Raw genomic sequence first — 13353 nt, forward strand, 5'->3', positions numbered from 1 at the left:
CAACATCATCAACATTTTGGTGCTCCATAACCAGTCAACAACTGTTGGAGCCTTGCCATGACACATGCTTGCCATGAAACACAATAACAGACATAGCTTGTTGAACTGACGAAGTAGTTGTCATTCGCGTAACACGGAAGTGCAGGTGCTTTAAGTGATGGAATATTTAGCATACTTGATTATGCTTGCATTACAAGAATTCGCAGGAAGCATGTATTGAGGTTGCAGAGAAGAAAGCCATTCAGTATTGCTCAAGTTTTTTGCCTTCCACTCTCCCTTCATTACTGCTGCCTGCACTGTATGTATTTGTTCATACAGACGTGCAGTTACTGACTGCTTGTACATTTCTGGTTGCCTACACTGTCTTCAGCCATGTAGATGTAATATTATTTTGACCTAAATCAGGCTATTTACTTTGCTCAAAGTGACAATTATAAATAATTCTCTCCCCAAGCCATTGAGATTCGCCATTAGCTCCCAACTCGCTTTATTCGCAGCTGCAATGAATTTATTCTGTAACCCTAGAGCACGACATTTTCAGAAAGGAGATCATCGTGAAATACTCGCTCAAATTTTGTAAATTTTAGAGAACATTCTCTTTGTTTTTGCATATGCTTCTGAGTTCGGAAAACAGAGCAGACTTGCTTGCAGTGCAGGAGGGGTGGGCTTCAAGACAAAAGGAAATTTTTAGTGCAGCTGCTCATTCAGAGGTGCATTGCTTGTGCATGATTGCTCTCATATATGTGCACCTTTGCCTGCACGCTTGCCAGGGCTTTCCCCATAATGGGTGGCAGTGATCTTGCCGCCTACCTCTCAGGGGGACTGCACTTTTCCAACTACCTGCCCAGAACCAACTCACCTCCTGGGCTTCAAATTTGTCATACTCAAGGACGATTTTCTGTGTTTGATGATATCATTGATGCCATTTAAGATACGCAGTGTGCATCATTGGTCCATTAGTTTCACTTCGGGATGTCACCCCTTATATTCCGTACTCATATTTCTTTTTCTACATCCCCTTGCAACTGCCAAACGAAATAAGACGTATAAACTGCCAAACTCCCGCAGTGTCTAAATGCTATGCCAACAACAAAAAAGCTTTCGCATGTCTTAATAAAAGTAGAATTGATCCCCCGACGTTTTTTTTTATTGTCATGTCTAGTCAGACGGTTTAGTGAACTGCCACATGACCAAGAAAATTGCAACTGTAAGTGCATTGAGGAGTCATGCGTTAGAGCAAGTATATGGATCTTGTGTTGCTTAGCTGCTTAACTCCAAATATCCTCCTTTGTCAGACAAGATATTTTTTAGAAAGCTGGATGGAGCCAGAAGAAAACAGATTGGATTCTTAGCAGCATTGTTACTTGTTACACGTGCGTTCCATCCCTGTGTACATGAACTCGGCAGAATTTGGTCGAGTACGTCTGTCGAGTGAAAAATCAGTTGTGAGGTTGATGTATACACAGTCGGGTCGAGTAAAATAGGCGGCGGAGGGGTCGCGATAACTCGCTTGCAGGGGGCAGGTTAATTCGCTTTACCCGCTTATCTAAAGGCATGTAGACACTGTCCATTCAGGGAGTCTAGTTATGGGGAACTCTGGGATATGAAAAAGCCTCTGGAGCGGCGACGAGCGTCACTCAAAATGAATGCGTTTTAGCGCTCATCAACGATAAAAAATAATCGAAGCTCTCGATAGTAAAAGGCAATGGGATCAAATACGAGTAAGAACTTGCACAATAACTTCGAATGTCGATGCTGCGCTCTGCTACGATACTTACTCACTAGAAAGCGAGTTCATGTAGACATCAGCTGTGTCGAGTAAGGATGACCTTGCTTACTAAACGCTGATTCACCCGGTGCTGTCGAGTATATGTACACAGGGTTATTGTACTTGTAATTTTAGGTGAATTCTCAGTTCGTGCATTCCACATTAAATTTGAGCGATATTGGTGCTTTTTTCAATATGTGCTGTTTTGTTCTGCAAACAATACTATTTCTCCAGACACAATCTTATTTTTAATTTGAGTACAAAATATTGTCCATTTTTGAAACAAAAAATAATTTTTGAGGCTCTTAAGAAATTTGGTTTTGAAATATATTAACAATCGCAACATTTTCAAATATAAAGTGTGTGCGAAACAACTTTTCAGCTCAGGATTAAACTGGTTTTTCAAGGAACTTGTGATAGGGAAAAAATGAAAAATCAATGTCATGTAAAATGTATCGTTTTTTTATGATCCCATAGTCACATCGAGGATTGTATTTTAAGGTGTGCTTAAGCAATGAAAATAATATTTGGCCTCAGATATTCAGGCAGATTACTATTCTCTATACCAACAACTACTATGAATTGGTTTGAAGATATCAGATGCCTGACCACCACACTTGGTATCTGGACATAAAATCACCCAGGTATGCCTAACTGAAAATAATTTGGCACGTGGAAGGTTGCCGATGGTACGGCCATATGATTAGCTGTGATGAGGGAAAACGCATACCTGGTAGGCTGCTAGCTGATAATGAAGTACGATATCATTGTACTCAGATCTAGCATAACATTTTCCTGCCTATGCAAATTAAATTTCTAGTACTTGCTGAATTGCTCATTGCAGGCTGACTGTAATAATTTTAGCTGAACAAGCATGCACTGTATGATTAGGAGAACTTCTTGTTGGGCTTGTTCGTGTTTATTTATTATAAATTAAAGACGCCAAAACTATGCACGCACACAAGAAAAGAACGGGACAGAGTTCCACTCACAGCTGATTTATTGTGCAGGACAAAGTACATATATATCTCACTGCCGCCACATGCGCAGGGAACACATTCAGCTACATCACATTGAGCATCTTGTAGTTTAAGATAACCTATGTTCAAGAAATGCTTTTTCAGAGAAAGAGGCTGTGGTATGAGGCATGGGCTTCTTGAACATATCTTATTTAAACCACATGATGCTGAATGTGTTCCTTGCGCATATGCCGGCAGTGAGAATGTGTGTGTACTTTATTCTGCGCAATAAATCAGTTGTGAATGGCGCTCTGTCCCGTTTTTCTTTTCTTGTTTGTGTGCATGTTGTTCTGGTGCCTTTGATTTATAATGAGCACTGAATGAAAACTATTCCTTGGTACATTACATGTAAGGCAATTGTTTATAGTAGAATGCAGCAAGCAATAAAGTTGTGAAAACTAAAAAGCTGGAACTTGAAATGGTGCAGTTATTGTTAACCAGACAGGTTTCATCAGACAGACATTCTTCACTGATATTGAGAATAAGTCGAACCCGGATATATCGAATTTCGGTTATATCGAACTCACGGAATATCCCCTTTAAAATCCCATGTAACAGTATAGGAAAGCAGCGTCATATATCGAACTCAGTTTCACCGGTTGTTCGATATAGCGAACTCCGCACCACGCACTGGAAAGCGTGCCGTTCCCAAAGACGATCACATCATCCTCGGCCGCTTGTCGCGTGACGTTTTCAAGCCGCTCGCGGAAGTAATGAGAGGTGACAGTTCGGCTAGGGCAGCGCCGCGCCCATTCCCTAAAGGCGCTCGCATTTGCGGTTATCGTTTCCCGCGCGCCAGCACGTGACAAGTTTGCACGCTATGTGCGTGAATGAACCAGAGAGAACCGGTGGCAACGAGAGGGGAAAAGCGCGATAGAGCGAAGCGCAAGGGTATGCCCATTCTTTTGCCGAGCTATCTCCCTCCCTCTTTCCCGGCCTTGCGCATGCGCCAAGCCAGCTCAGCCCGTTTTCAGACAGAACGTCGGACGCTTTGCCCAGCGTTTGTTGCGAACCCTCTGCTTGCAGCGGCGCGGCTGACGTGGCTATGGCGCCTGCGGAAGTTATCAAGCGGCAGATCTTTTTTTTTTCCGAGAATCGTCTATATTTATCGTTGTGCTGTACGCGCGGCGTAGCGTAAGATATGGCGTTACGAAGCAGCGTTTCTTTTTTTTTTTCGGGAGTCGTTTATTCTTGCATGTATGAATTAACGCAAGTATGCGGTCAGCTGCGATCATTTCGCTTCAAACAGGATTTGCAGCTACTGTATCATGCTTTGCAATATTTTGTGGCAGTAGAATACGCCCGCCCCAAGCGCGGCGTGATAAATCGAGCCAGGCTTGTGCAATCAAGCCATCACGGGCAGTCTGCCAAGTTCGACCTCCCCGCCGCCGCAGGAGCTATAAAAAGATAAACACGCTACGACGTTATCGCTGCCCAGCATCTTGGCACGCTGCCAAGAAATGAGCTGTGGATGAGACGACCGAAACGGAATGCGACATGCAAGCGAAAACGCTGGCGATTTCTTCCGCGGAGAACACAGAAACCTTGTTTGGAGCTGCCGCGGTGGCTGGAATAGCAGAGGGACGCAGCTCCAAGTTTGAAATTTTTTGCTCTGTCGCTGCCGCTCGTCGCTTCGATCGCATAATCGGGTGCATGTGAGCGAGCTGGCCTTAACGCTTTTTTTTCTTTTTCCAAATTCTCGAGTGCAAAATTGAAGGGTGGGTTTATTATGCGAGTGAGTTGATTATGCGACAAATGCGGTATCGTTTTTTCGCATCGTAAGTGCTGTCCCAAGCCAATTTCTGTATACCGAATTATCGATATACCGAACTATTTCGCGATCCCCTTCGAGTTCGATATATCCGGGTTCGACTGTATATGCGTACACAGCCTTGAGAATATCTGCGATGTACACATCTCCCTCAGTTAGCTGATTGAAGATAGCTTGATTGATTCTGTCAGGGCAATGATTTCTTTATTCTGGCCGCAGTAATGTATGCGTGCCTGTAACTGGTGCACTGCAGAAAAATAGTCTTTAATGTGTTCTTTAATATCATCCAGTTTTGCATGCTTAGTAATCCATACTGTCTATTGCAGTAATTTTTAACGCTTTTTTAAAAATTGAAAGTTCTTGAGCCTGAACCGTCATATTTTCAGGAACTGTAATTCGATATGAACACTAACCGCCGTATTCAAGAACGGAACTTACACTACCACTTAAGGCTGCATTCTTAAGAACGCGGAAAGTATAAGTGTAACTTTTTTGTGACGAACGTTTCAAAAACAGCACTTATACTCAACTTATCCAAGTAGCCCTTTTAGAAATACGTAAGCGCCATGGGAGCGAGGGTAAGCAAATATTATTGCATACACAATAAGTTTTTAAATTAATAAGAAACGTACACGGTCGGACATTACCGAAAATAGGTAGCAAATGTCTTAACTTGCAATTTGACAATAAAAAAAAGAAGCTTATTGGGCTAGATTTACCGAATTACTGTTGCTTGTCTGGCCACAAATGGAGCCGTCACAATAGTAGCGCATCTACCAAAGCTCCCGTCGAAATTGCAACCATACTTTTTGTTCGCCCGCATTCATCGCTCGCAACGTTCTTCTTTCGTCTCGCTCCCCTGCCCTTTTATTGTAGCTGTTTCTGTTTTTATTGTATATATTTCGAGTTTTGTATTCATTGGTAGTGTATTGACGTTTGTAGTGTGTTTTATATTCTCTCATTAACGTAGTTTGCTTCGTTTTCTGTGCTGTGTCACGCGTGGTCGCGATGGAAAAGAGAAAAGCGAACTTTTCAGAAGAGGAGCGGTCCATCCTCCTGAGCATCATTGAAAAGCACCGGCCAGTGATAGAAAACAAGAAGACTGACGCAGTGAGCGTGGCGAGAAAGCGAAAAGAGTGGGAAATGATGGAACGAGAGTTCAACTCCCACCATAACGTGCGCCCGCGTACATGGCTCCAACTCAAAAAGTGTTGGGAGAACTTGAAAGAGAAGTGGCGGAAAGGAAAAGCGGACGATACAAGAGAAATTTTTCGTACTGGTAAGTCCTGTTTTCTTTTATCCTGCGCTTTTTCGTTTTCTTTTTTTGTCTTTGTTGCTGTACCACTGCTCCAATTGCTTGCTGCGTGTACGTCCCGCCTAGCATTCAGCGAAAAGCTGCCATGCAGTCTCCTGCTTCATCTCACAAGCTCGAAGCTAGAGTATTAAAGGCGTTGTGCAACAGCATGGAACCTCACAACCTACATGAGGAAGTATTTTGCTGCGATGTAATGCTTAAAGTGGTGAGCACAGTAACGTAGCACAGAGTTTGAAAACAGCTGTAATCTGGATTTTCCTAGCTTTTACTCAGCTGAATAGGGGTTGAAAATTTTGGCGCAGCTTGCAGCAAGCTTCCACACACCCGCTTTTGGAACGAGTGCTGTGTTTTACCCCACGAATTACTATGAAACGCACACAAGCATCGTGTGCCTGCTGTAGAGAAAGAATAGAAAGTGAATAGTAAACTTGCATGAGTAAACAATTTGCGATTTGATATGTTTTGAGCGTGCCCCAAAGTAACAGCCTCACAGTACAAGCGCTGTGAAAACCGCTTCATTTCTAAACCTTCTTATCGCTTAAGGATTTTCTGTGTAGAATTGCTCCAACTCTACTAACAGCGGTTTCTGCGATTTCCCAGGCGGTGGTTCAGCACCACCGAGCCAGCTGACAGACGAACTTCAGCGGGTCGGCGCTGTCGCCTCCCACATGGGAGTTAGATTGTCAAACCCATTTGACAGCGACCGGGAGCGCCACCAGCAGGCTACTGAATCTACAGCAGTAACACCGTCTGTGGCCGCCTTGCTGTCGCAGACACAAGAAACTCCACTAGCAGGACCTAGTGGTACGCCTTTTCATTTTTTTGTACTCGTACTGCAGGAACCGAAAATAAATGCGCCACTAAAATTCGAAATATATTTTTGCTGAGATAACGAAGCTGGTGGGCATGCACTGGTATGCATAACTTTTTCAACCATTTCCTTTATATAGTAAGAATAGGCTGTCCAGAAAAAAAAAACTGTAGCATATCCCTGCCTTTCGTGTCTCCCCAGATCTCCTCAGAGCTGGGGAACTGCTGCTGTAGCTTCACATTTTATTTTTTTCTTTGCATATAAACTTTTCTTATCAAAGTGTGTAAAGCTGCTCTAATTCACAGTGCACACCCATGAGCATTTTTACTGTGGCATCTGTGTGGTCTTATAGTATACCTGTGTGACCTTTATAACAAAAGATACATCTAAGTTTCAGATGCTTTACAATAATGGCCTGTGGTCCGAGCTGGTTCATGACTTGAAAATCATTACGGCGCAAAAAAAAACAACGCAAAACAGAGCATGTGATGTCCTTCTGCATATTGTGTTGTTTTCTTTGCACCGTAGTGGTTTTTGGAAAGTTGCAGATGCACTACATATTTGTATCTGCCAAGCCATTGTCGGTCATATATATATATGAGAACCATATTCTAGAATTGATTCCTTCCAAAGTAGAGACAATATGCCTGGTTTATTTCCATTGATATGTCGTATAAATTGGCTCTAACTGAAACATTGCTTGAGTTACTGCACAATGTAAATGATAAAATGTCTTCTGTAGAACACTGCATCATTGTAAACATGAAACACATCTCTCAGGCTGTCAATGCATTTCACATACTCATTTATTATGAACCATTGAAAGGTTTAGTGAACTGCTGTGAGAATTGAAGTGTTTCTTGATCCAAAGTATGCACCCTCACTGCGACATCTAATCCCAAGCACTTCTGCCTAAGATGATGCAGAGGACCCACACTGGTCCTGGCATTTCCATCAGGATGAGGTGCCAGAAATGGAGGAGGAGCTGGCCGATGCAGCTACGAGTACCTCTGCTGCTTCTGCCGAGCAACCGAGCCAAGCTGCATCAAGCATTCTCCCAGCCATCCCACCTACCCCAAGGGCCGTGCCAGCAACATCTGCTGCTCCGCTGGCTGCACCACCTGTGCCAGCATCAGCATCCGCTTCCTCAGAAGTGAGGGTAGGAGCTACCAGTCGCTCTGCCAATGCACAGAGACAAACACTGATTGAGCGAGAGCTAATGGCTCGCCTCGCAGCCATTGAAAGTGATAAAAAAGAAAAGACGCGAGAACACCGCTTGAGGGTTCGGCTTCTGAAAGCTGAGCACAAAGATCGGTTAGCGAAAAGAGCCCAAGCTCATGACATTGAAATGGAGAATTTAAACTTGGATAGGGAATTGAAAAGGAAAAAAAAACTCCTCCTTGACCTACAAATCAAAAAGCTTAATGGAAAGGAAAACTGAAAAGATCAGGTCAGAAATGGGGTAAGTATACAGAAAGTTTTCAATGAAAGCAGTCAACAGTCTGCGAGCCCAAGGTAAATGTAGGGGATACCTTTTTTATGCTTTTCTAGTTGATATTGAGAATATTGGTTGGTTGGTTTGTGGGGTTTAACGTCCCAAAGCGACTCAGGCTACGAGAGACGCCGTAGTGGAGGACTCCGAAAATTTTGACCACCTGGGCTTCTTTGGCGTGCACTGAAAGTATAAGGAAAAACAATGCGCAAATGGTGGGCTCATTTACAATCGACGCATTGTTTTTCTTTCCACTTTGCATTTAATAATCTTTCTCCCTAAAATCATCACATGACTAATTCAGGTAAACATTAACTACAAACATAAAAAAAAATATATCCCCTTGTTGACTTCGGACTTGCAGACTGTTGAATCTTTTAATTGTATCATAACGAGCCCCTTTTTTCCGCTAAAGAGTTTTTTAGTAAAAAGATATCACCGCAACAATGGAGACAAGAGAGAATATTGAACCCGCGCTGACTAGCAACTGAAGATTTTATTGGAAAGAGCACAAATTGCACTCCATCTACAACCAAGAACACGTATGAGCAGTACTAACATCACAGTACTAACATGAGCAGTACTAACACCACACTTGTGGCACAAGGGACAAACTTCATTATTGATTTATCTGGCATGCTTTTTTTGTTATTCCTCTTTTTCGTCTTTGTTCTTTTTCTGCCTTGGATATCCTATCAACCATGTTGTAAAGCTTGCCTAGCTTATTAGATGCAGAAAAAAAAAAAAAAAAAAACATTACACCATATTTGCGGCCTGGTGCGGGTGCGATGTATAATTTTTCCTTCACGTGTGGAAAAAGATGTATAGGTCATACGGGAAGGTGCGTGAATACCCGCATATGTGAGTACAATACTTCTTTGGATGGGGCCCCTCCCTCGAACTTGGCCTTGCACTACTGGGAATGCCACCGTAAAACTCCTAATTCTAACAACAAACCATGCTGTGTGCTCTTTAAAGATAATATAATCTTCTACAAGCACCACAATGATTAACCAGAGAAACAGCGAAGCCCCCCCCCCCCCCATTTTGCATTCATAAAAACCGCGACACATGCATTAAGCACCCCGTCTGTTTTCGTTCGTGACTGTGAACTGCGGTATCTTGATAGTTCAGATTCAAGTTTTTAGGTATCGGGGCTGTTAGTACTACTCATGCATGCTCTTAGTTGTAGATGGAGAGTATATTTGTGTTCTTTACAATAAAATCTTCAGTTGCTAATCAGCGCTGGTCAAGTTTTCTATCTTGTCTCCATTGTTGTGCTTTTCTTATGTGTAAATATGCACCAACTCGCTCAACTCGCCATTTTACTGGAGTTTTTTAGTGTTTTGTACAATGATTTTGTCAACTTAGTCTCATTTATAATGTTCATTTTTCCTCATCTTAATTTCTTGCCTATGGTTTGTTTGATATTTTGCATATTCAAGAGTTCAATGGATTTGGACCATGCATTGCAGTGACAAAATGCTGTTACAGATTCCTTTGTAGTTGTTTGGCTGACATGTATGCGAGTGTTTAGAAGTGATTTTGACCTTACCTGAGATGCACTCTACCAAAGGGTTCTCATCAAGTAAATTGGGTCAAATTACCACTTAATAAGCCACATTAAGAATGTGTATATACTTTTAATGTTCAGATAATGAGAGTGATGCGTAAAAATGTGTACATGCATAGTATACACATGAGGTGTGTCAAGTCTGTTAGAGGCCCTATCTATCAGTGGCAGTACGGGCAGCGGTGGGGCTACTACAGAGGCAGGATCAGGTAGAGTATAGTCATGAGTGGCATCATACTGAGCAGCAGGTGGGACAGGGTCCTTGAGAATGCGGCTGAGGTTGTGAAGTGCCGCACATGCCGTTATGACGATGGGCACTGTGGACGCTTTAATCTGAAGGGTCATGTCGAGGCACGGAAACCGTCGCTTCCACACCCCGAACTTTCTTTCAATGGTGCAGCGAGTCCTTGTCTGTGATTTATTGTATCTGCAGAAAATAAAGTTTTTTTTCTATGAGATCTGCATTTGTGAACACTGCAGCGTCTGCTTACTTGTTGTCGACGTCTAGTGTTTGCTTGTGAAACACTGGTGCCCTTGCTGTAGGCCCATTTCCAGTCTACTTTGAGGGCAAGCGACACACCTCGACACGGTTAATAGCAACAGGCCACTCTGAACACAAAAAATGTGTGACATCATCTTTATCAATTGCAATCATAATGCTACTGTGTCATGTGAACTCTTGTTTGCCACTTGGTTATCTCAAGTCGAGCTATAATTTCTAAAGTTACAGGTGTGTGAGGTGTCTGGTTAGCCGAAAACAAAGTGAAAATACTGTTGTCGACGTCTAGTGTTTGCTTGTGAAACACTGGTGCCCTTGCTGTAGGCCCATTTCCAGTCTACTTTGAGGGCAAGCGGCACACTTCGACACGGTTAATAGCAACAAGCCACTCTGAACACAGAAAATGTGTGACATCATCTTTATCAATTGCAATCATAATGCTACTGTGTCATGTGAACTCTTGTTTGCAACTTGGTTATCTCAAGTCGAGCTATAATTTCTAAAGTTACAGGTGTGTGAGGTGTCTGGTTAGCCGAAAACAAAGTGAAAATACTGTTGTCGACGTCTAGTGTTTGCTTGTGAAACACTGGTGCCCTTGCTGTAGTCCCATTTCCAGTCTACTTTGAGGGCAAGCGGCACACCTCGACACGGTTAATAGCAACAAGCCATTCTGAACACAGAAAATGTGTGACATCATCTTTATCAATTGCAATCATAATGCTACTGTGTCATGTGAACTCTTGTTTGCAACTTGGTTATCTCAAGTCGAGCTATAATTTCTAAAGTTACAGGTGTGTGAGGTGTCTGGTTAGCCGAAAACAAAGTGAAAATACTGTTGTCGACGTCTAGTGTTTGCTTGTGAAACACAGGTGCCCTTGCTGTAGGCCCATTTCCAGTCTACTTTGAGGGCAAGCGGCACACTTCGACACGGTTAATAGCAACAAGCCACTCTGAACACAGAAAATGTGTGACATCATCTTTATCAATTGCAATCATAATGCTACTGTGTCATGTGAACTCTTGTTTGCAACTTGGTTATCTCAAGTCGAGCTATAATTTCTAAAGTTACAGGTGTGTGAGGTGTCTGGTTAGCCGAAAACAAAGTGAAAATACTGTTGTCGACGTCTCGTGTTTGCTTGTGAAACACTGGTGCCCTTGCTGTAGGCCCATTTCCAGTCTACTTTGAGGGCAAGCGGCACACCTCGACACGGTTAATAGCAACAAGCAATTCTGAACACAGAAAATGTGTGACATCATCTTTATCAATTGCAATCATAATGCTACTGTGTCATGTGAACTCTTGTTTGCAACTTGGTTATCTCAAGTCGAGCTATAATTTCTAAAGTTACAGGTGTGTGAGGTGCCTGGTTAGCCGAAAACAAAGTGAAAATACTGTTGTCGACGTCTCGTGTTTGCTTGTGAAACACTGGTGCCCTTGCTGTAGGCCCATTTCCAGTCTACTTTGAGGGCAAGCGGCACACCTCGACACGGTTAATAGCAACAAGCCACTCTGAACACAGAAAATGTGTGACATCATCTTTATCAATTGCAATCATAATGCTACTGTGTCATGTGAACTCTTGTTTGCAACTTGGTTATCTCAAGTCGAGCTATAATTTCTAAAGTTACAGGTGTGTGAGGTGTCTGGTTAGCCGAAAACAAAGTGAAAATACTGTTGTCGACGTCTAGTGTTTGCTTGTGAAGCACTGGTGCCCTTGCTGTAGGCCCATTTCCAGTCTACTTTGAGGGCAAGCGGCACACCTCGACACGGTTAATAGCAACAAGCCACTCTGAACACAGAAAATGTGTGACATCATCTTTATCAATTGCAATCATAATGCTACTGTGTCATGTGAACTCTTGCTTGGAACTTGGTTATCTCAAGTCGAGCTATAATTTCTAAAGTTACAGGTGTGTGAGGCGTCTGGTTAGCCAAAAACAAAGTGAAAATACTGTCGTCGATGTCCAGCGGTTGCAAGGAATTATACATTGTGACAAAGTCGCCAGAGGCAACAAAGACGATCTGGAACAGTGTGAAACCAGTCAAGCATGGCTACAATTGTTCACGATAAATTTGTGCACAAGACGCCATCAAAGCGAAATATATCTAGGAACAAGAAAGTTAGTTGCTTCACGGCCAATGAAGGCACAAATACAACAAGGAAGTATGATGCTTATGGTGTTTTATTCATGTTGGCATACTGTGCAATGTTAGAGAACCATAGGTGGTTTAAATTTCTGGATATCCAAGAAATAAAGAAAGGTAGAGCAGCGACTAACCAAAAGCTTGATGCAATTGACAAAAAGTTGGAAGGCTTCGGTATGCTTGAGAGACAAGTCGACGAGAGCAATGAAAAAATAGCTGCACTAGTTCTCGACATCTGTGTTCCTCAAAACCTGAGTTGCTTTAGGGCAATGCAAACCAAACCAAATGCATTAATAAATCCCCAGGTGGTCTAAATTCACCAGAAAACTTCTAACATTGCCATAAAAAAATTGAAATACCAAGCAAATTATAAAACTGAATAATATTCAAAGCAGGACATTGGAATATTGTAATGATGCTGGGGTACAGAGGTTATTATGCATTAGGAGAGCAAACGTATAAAATTTCTTCTTTACACATCCTGTCGCAAAACAGCTAATCAGTGTAAAGGAACTTCATGATTGGCAGAAAGAAAGCATAAATATGCGGTCATCACACATGCAAGGAACACAAAAGATTCAAGCAAGAGCTTCAGTTCAGTGATGAGATTGTGTTCCTTGCGTATATGACGGCTGTATGTTAGTGCGTTCTATCTGCAAATAAAGCAGCTGTGAGCTGCTCAGTCGTGTCTTCCTCCTGTCTGTGTTTCCCACCTTTAATCAAAGATAAAGAATATGGGTCTAGCATATTGATTCCGCTCAGTGAAAATACTGCGCAATGATCCTTTCTCTGGTTCTGAAACCACTTGTTGTGTGCACCAGTGGCACCAAGGGGGATGGCTGAGCTCCTCCAGAGTTAGGAATAGGCGGAGTATTGTCACGAGTGGCATCATACTGCGCTGCTGGGGGGTTGGGGTCTCTGAGCAGCCTGCCCAGGTTGTGCAGTGCTGCACATGCTGT

The 13353-nt window shown here is 42.7% G+C and overlaps 1 protein-coding gene across 1 annotated transcript; it reads left to right on the plus strand.

The window, feature by feature from the left end:
• Window positions 1-5346: 5346 nt before the first annotated feature.
• LOC146186647 (uncharacterized) lies at window positions 5347-9416 on the plus strand. The gene is made up of 3 exons (XM_084607361.1): window positions 5347-5837; window positions 6474-6677; window positions 7602-9416. Exons 1-3 carry the CDS (start codon window positions 5567-5569, stop codon window positions 8123-8125), a joined length of 999 nt encoding a protein of 332 aa, XP_084463487.1. The 5' UTR covers window positions 5347-5566; the 3' UTR covers window positions 8126-9416.
• The last annotated feature ends 3937 nt before the right edge of the window (window positions 9417-13353 follow it).

The sequence above is a fragment of the Amblyomma maculatum genome, chromosome 6 (genome assembly GCF_055883805.1).
Source record: "Amblyomma maculatum isolate TAMU_Amacu chromosome 6, ASM5588380v1, whole genome shotgun sequence".
In the NCBI taxonomy this organism is placed as follows: Eukaryota; Metazoa; Arthropoda; class Arachnida; order Ixodida; family Ixodidae; genus Amblyomma; species Amblyomma maculatum.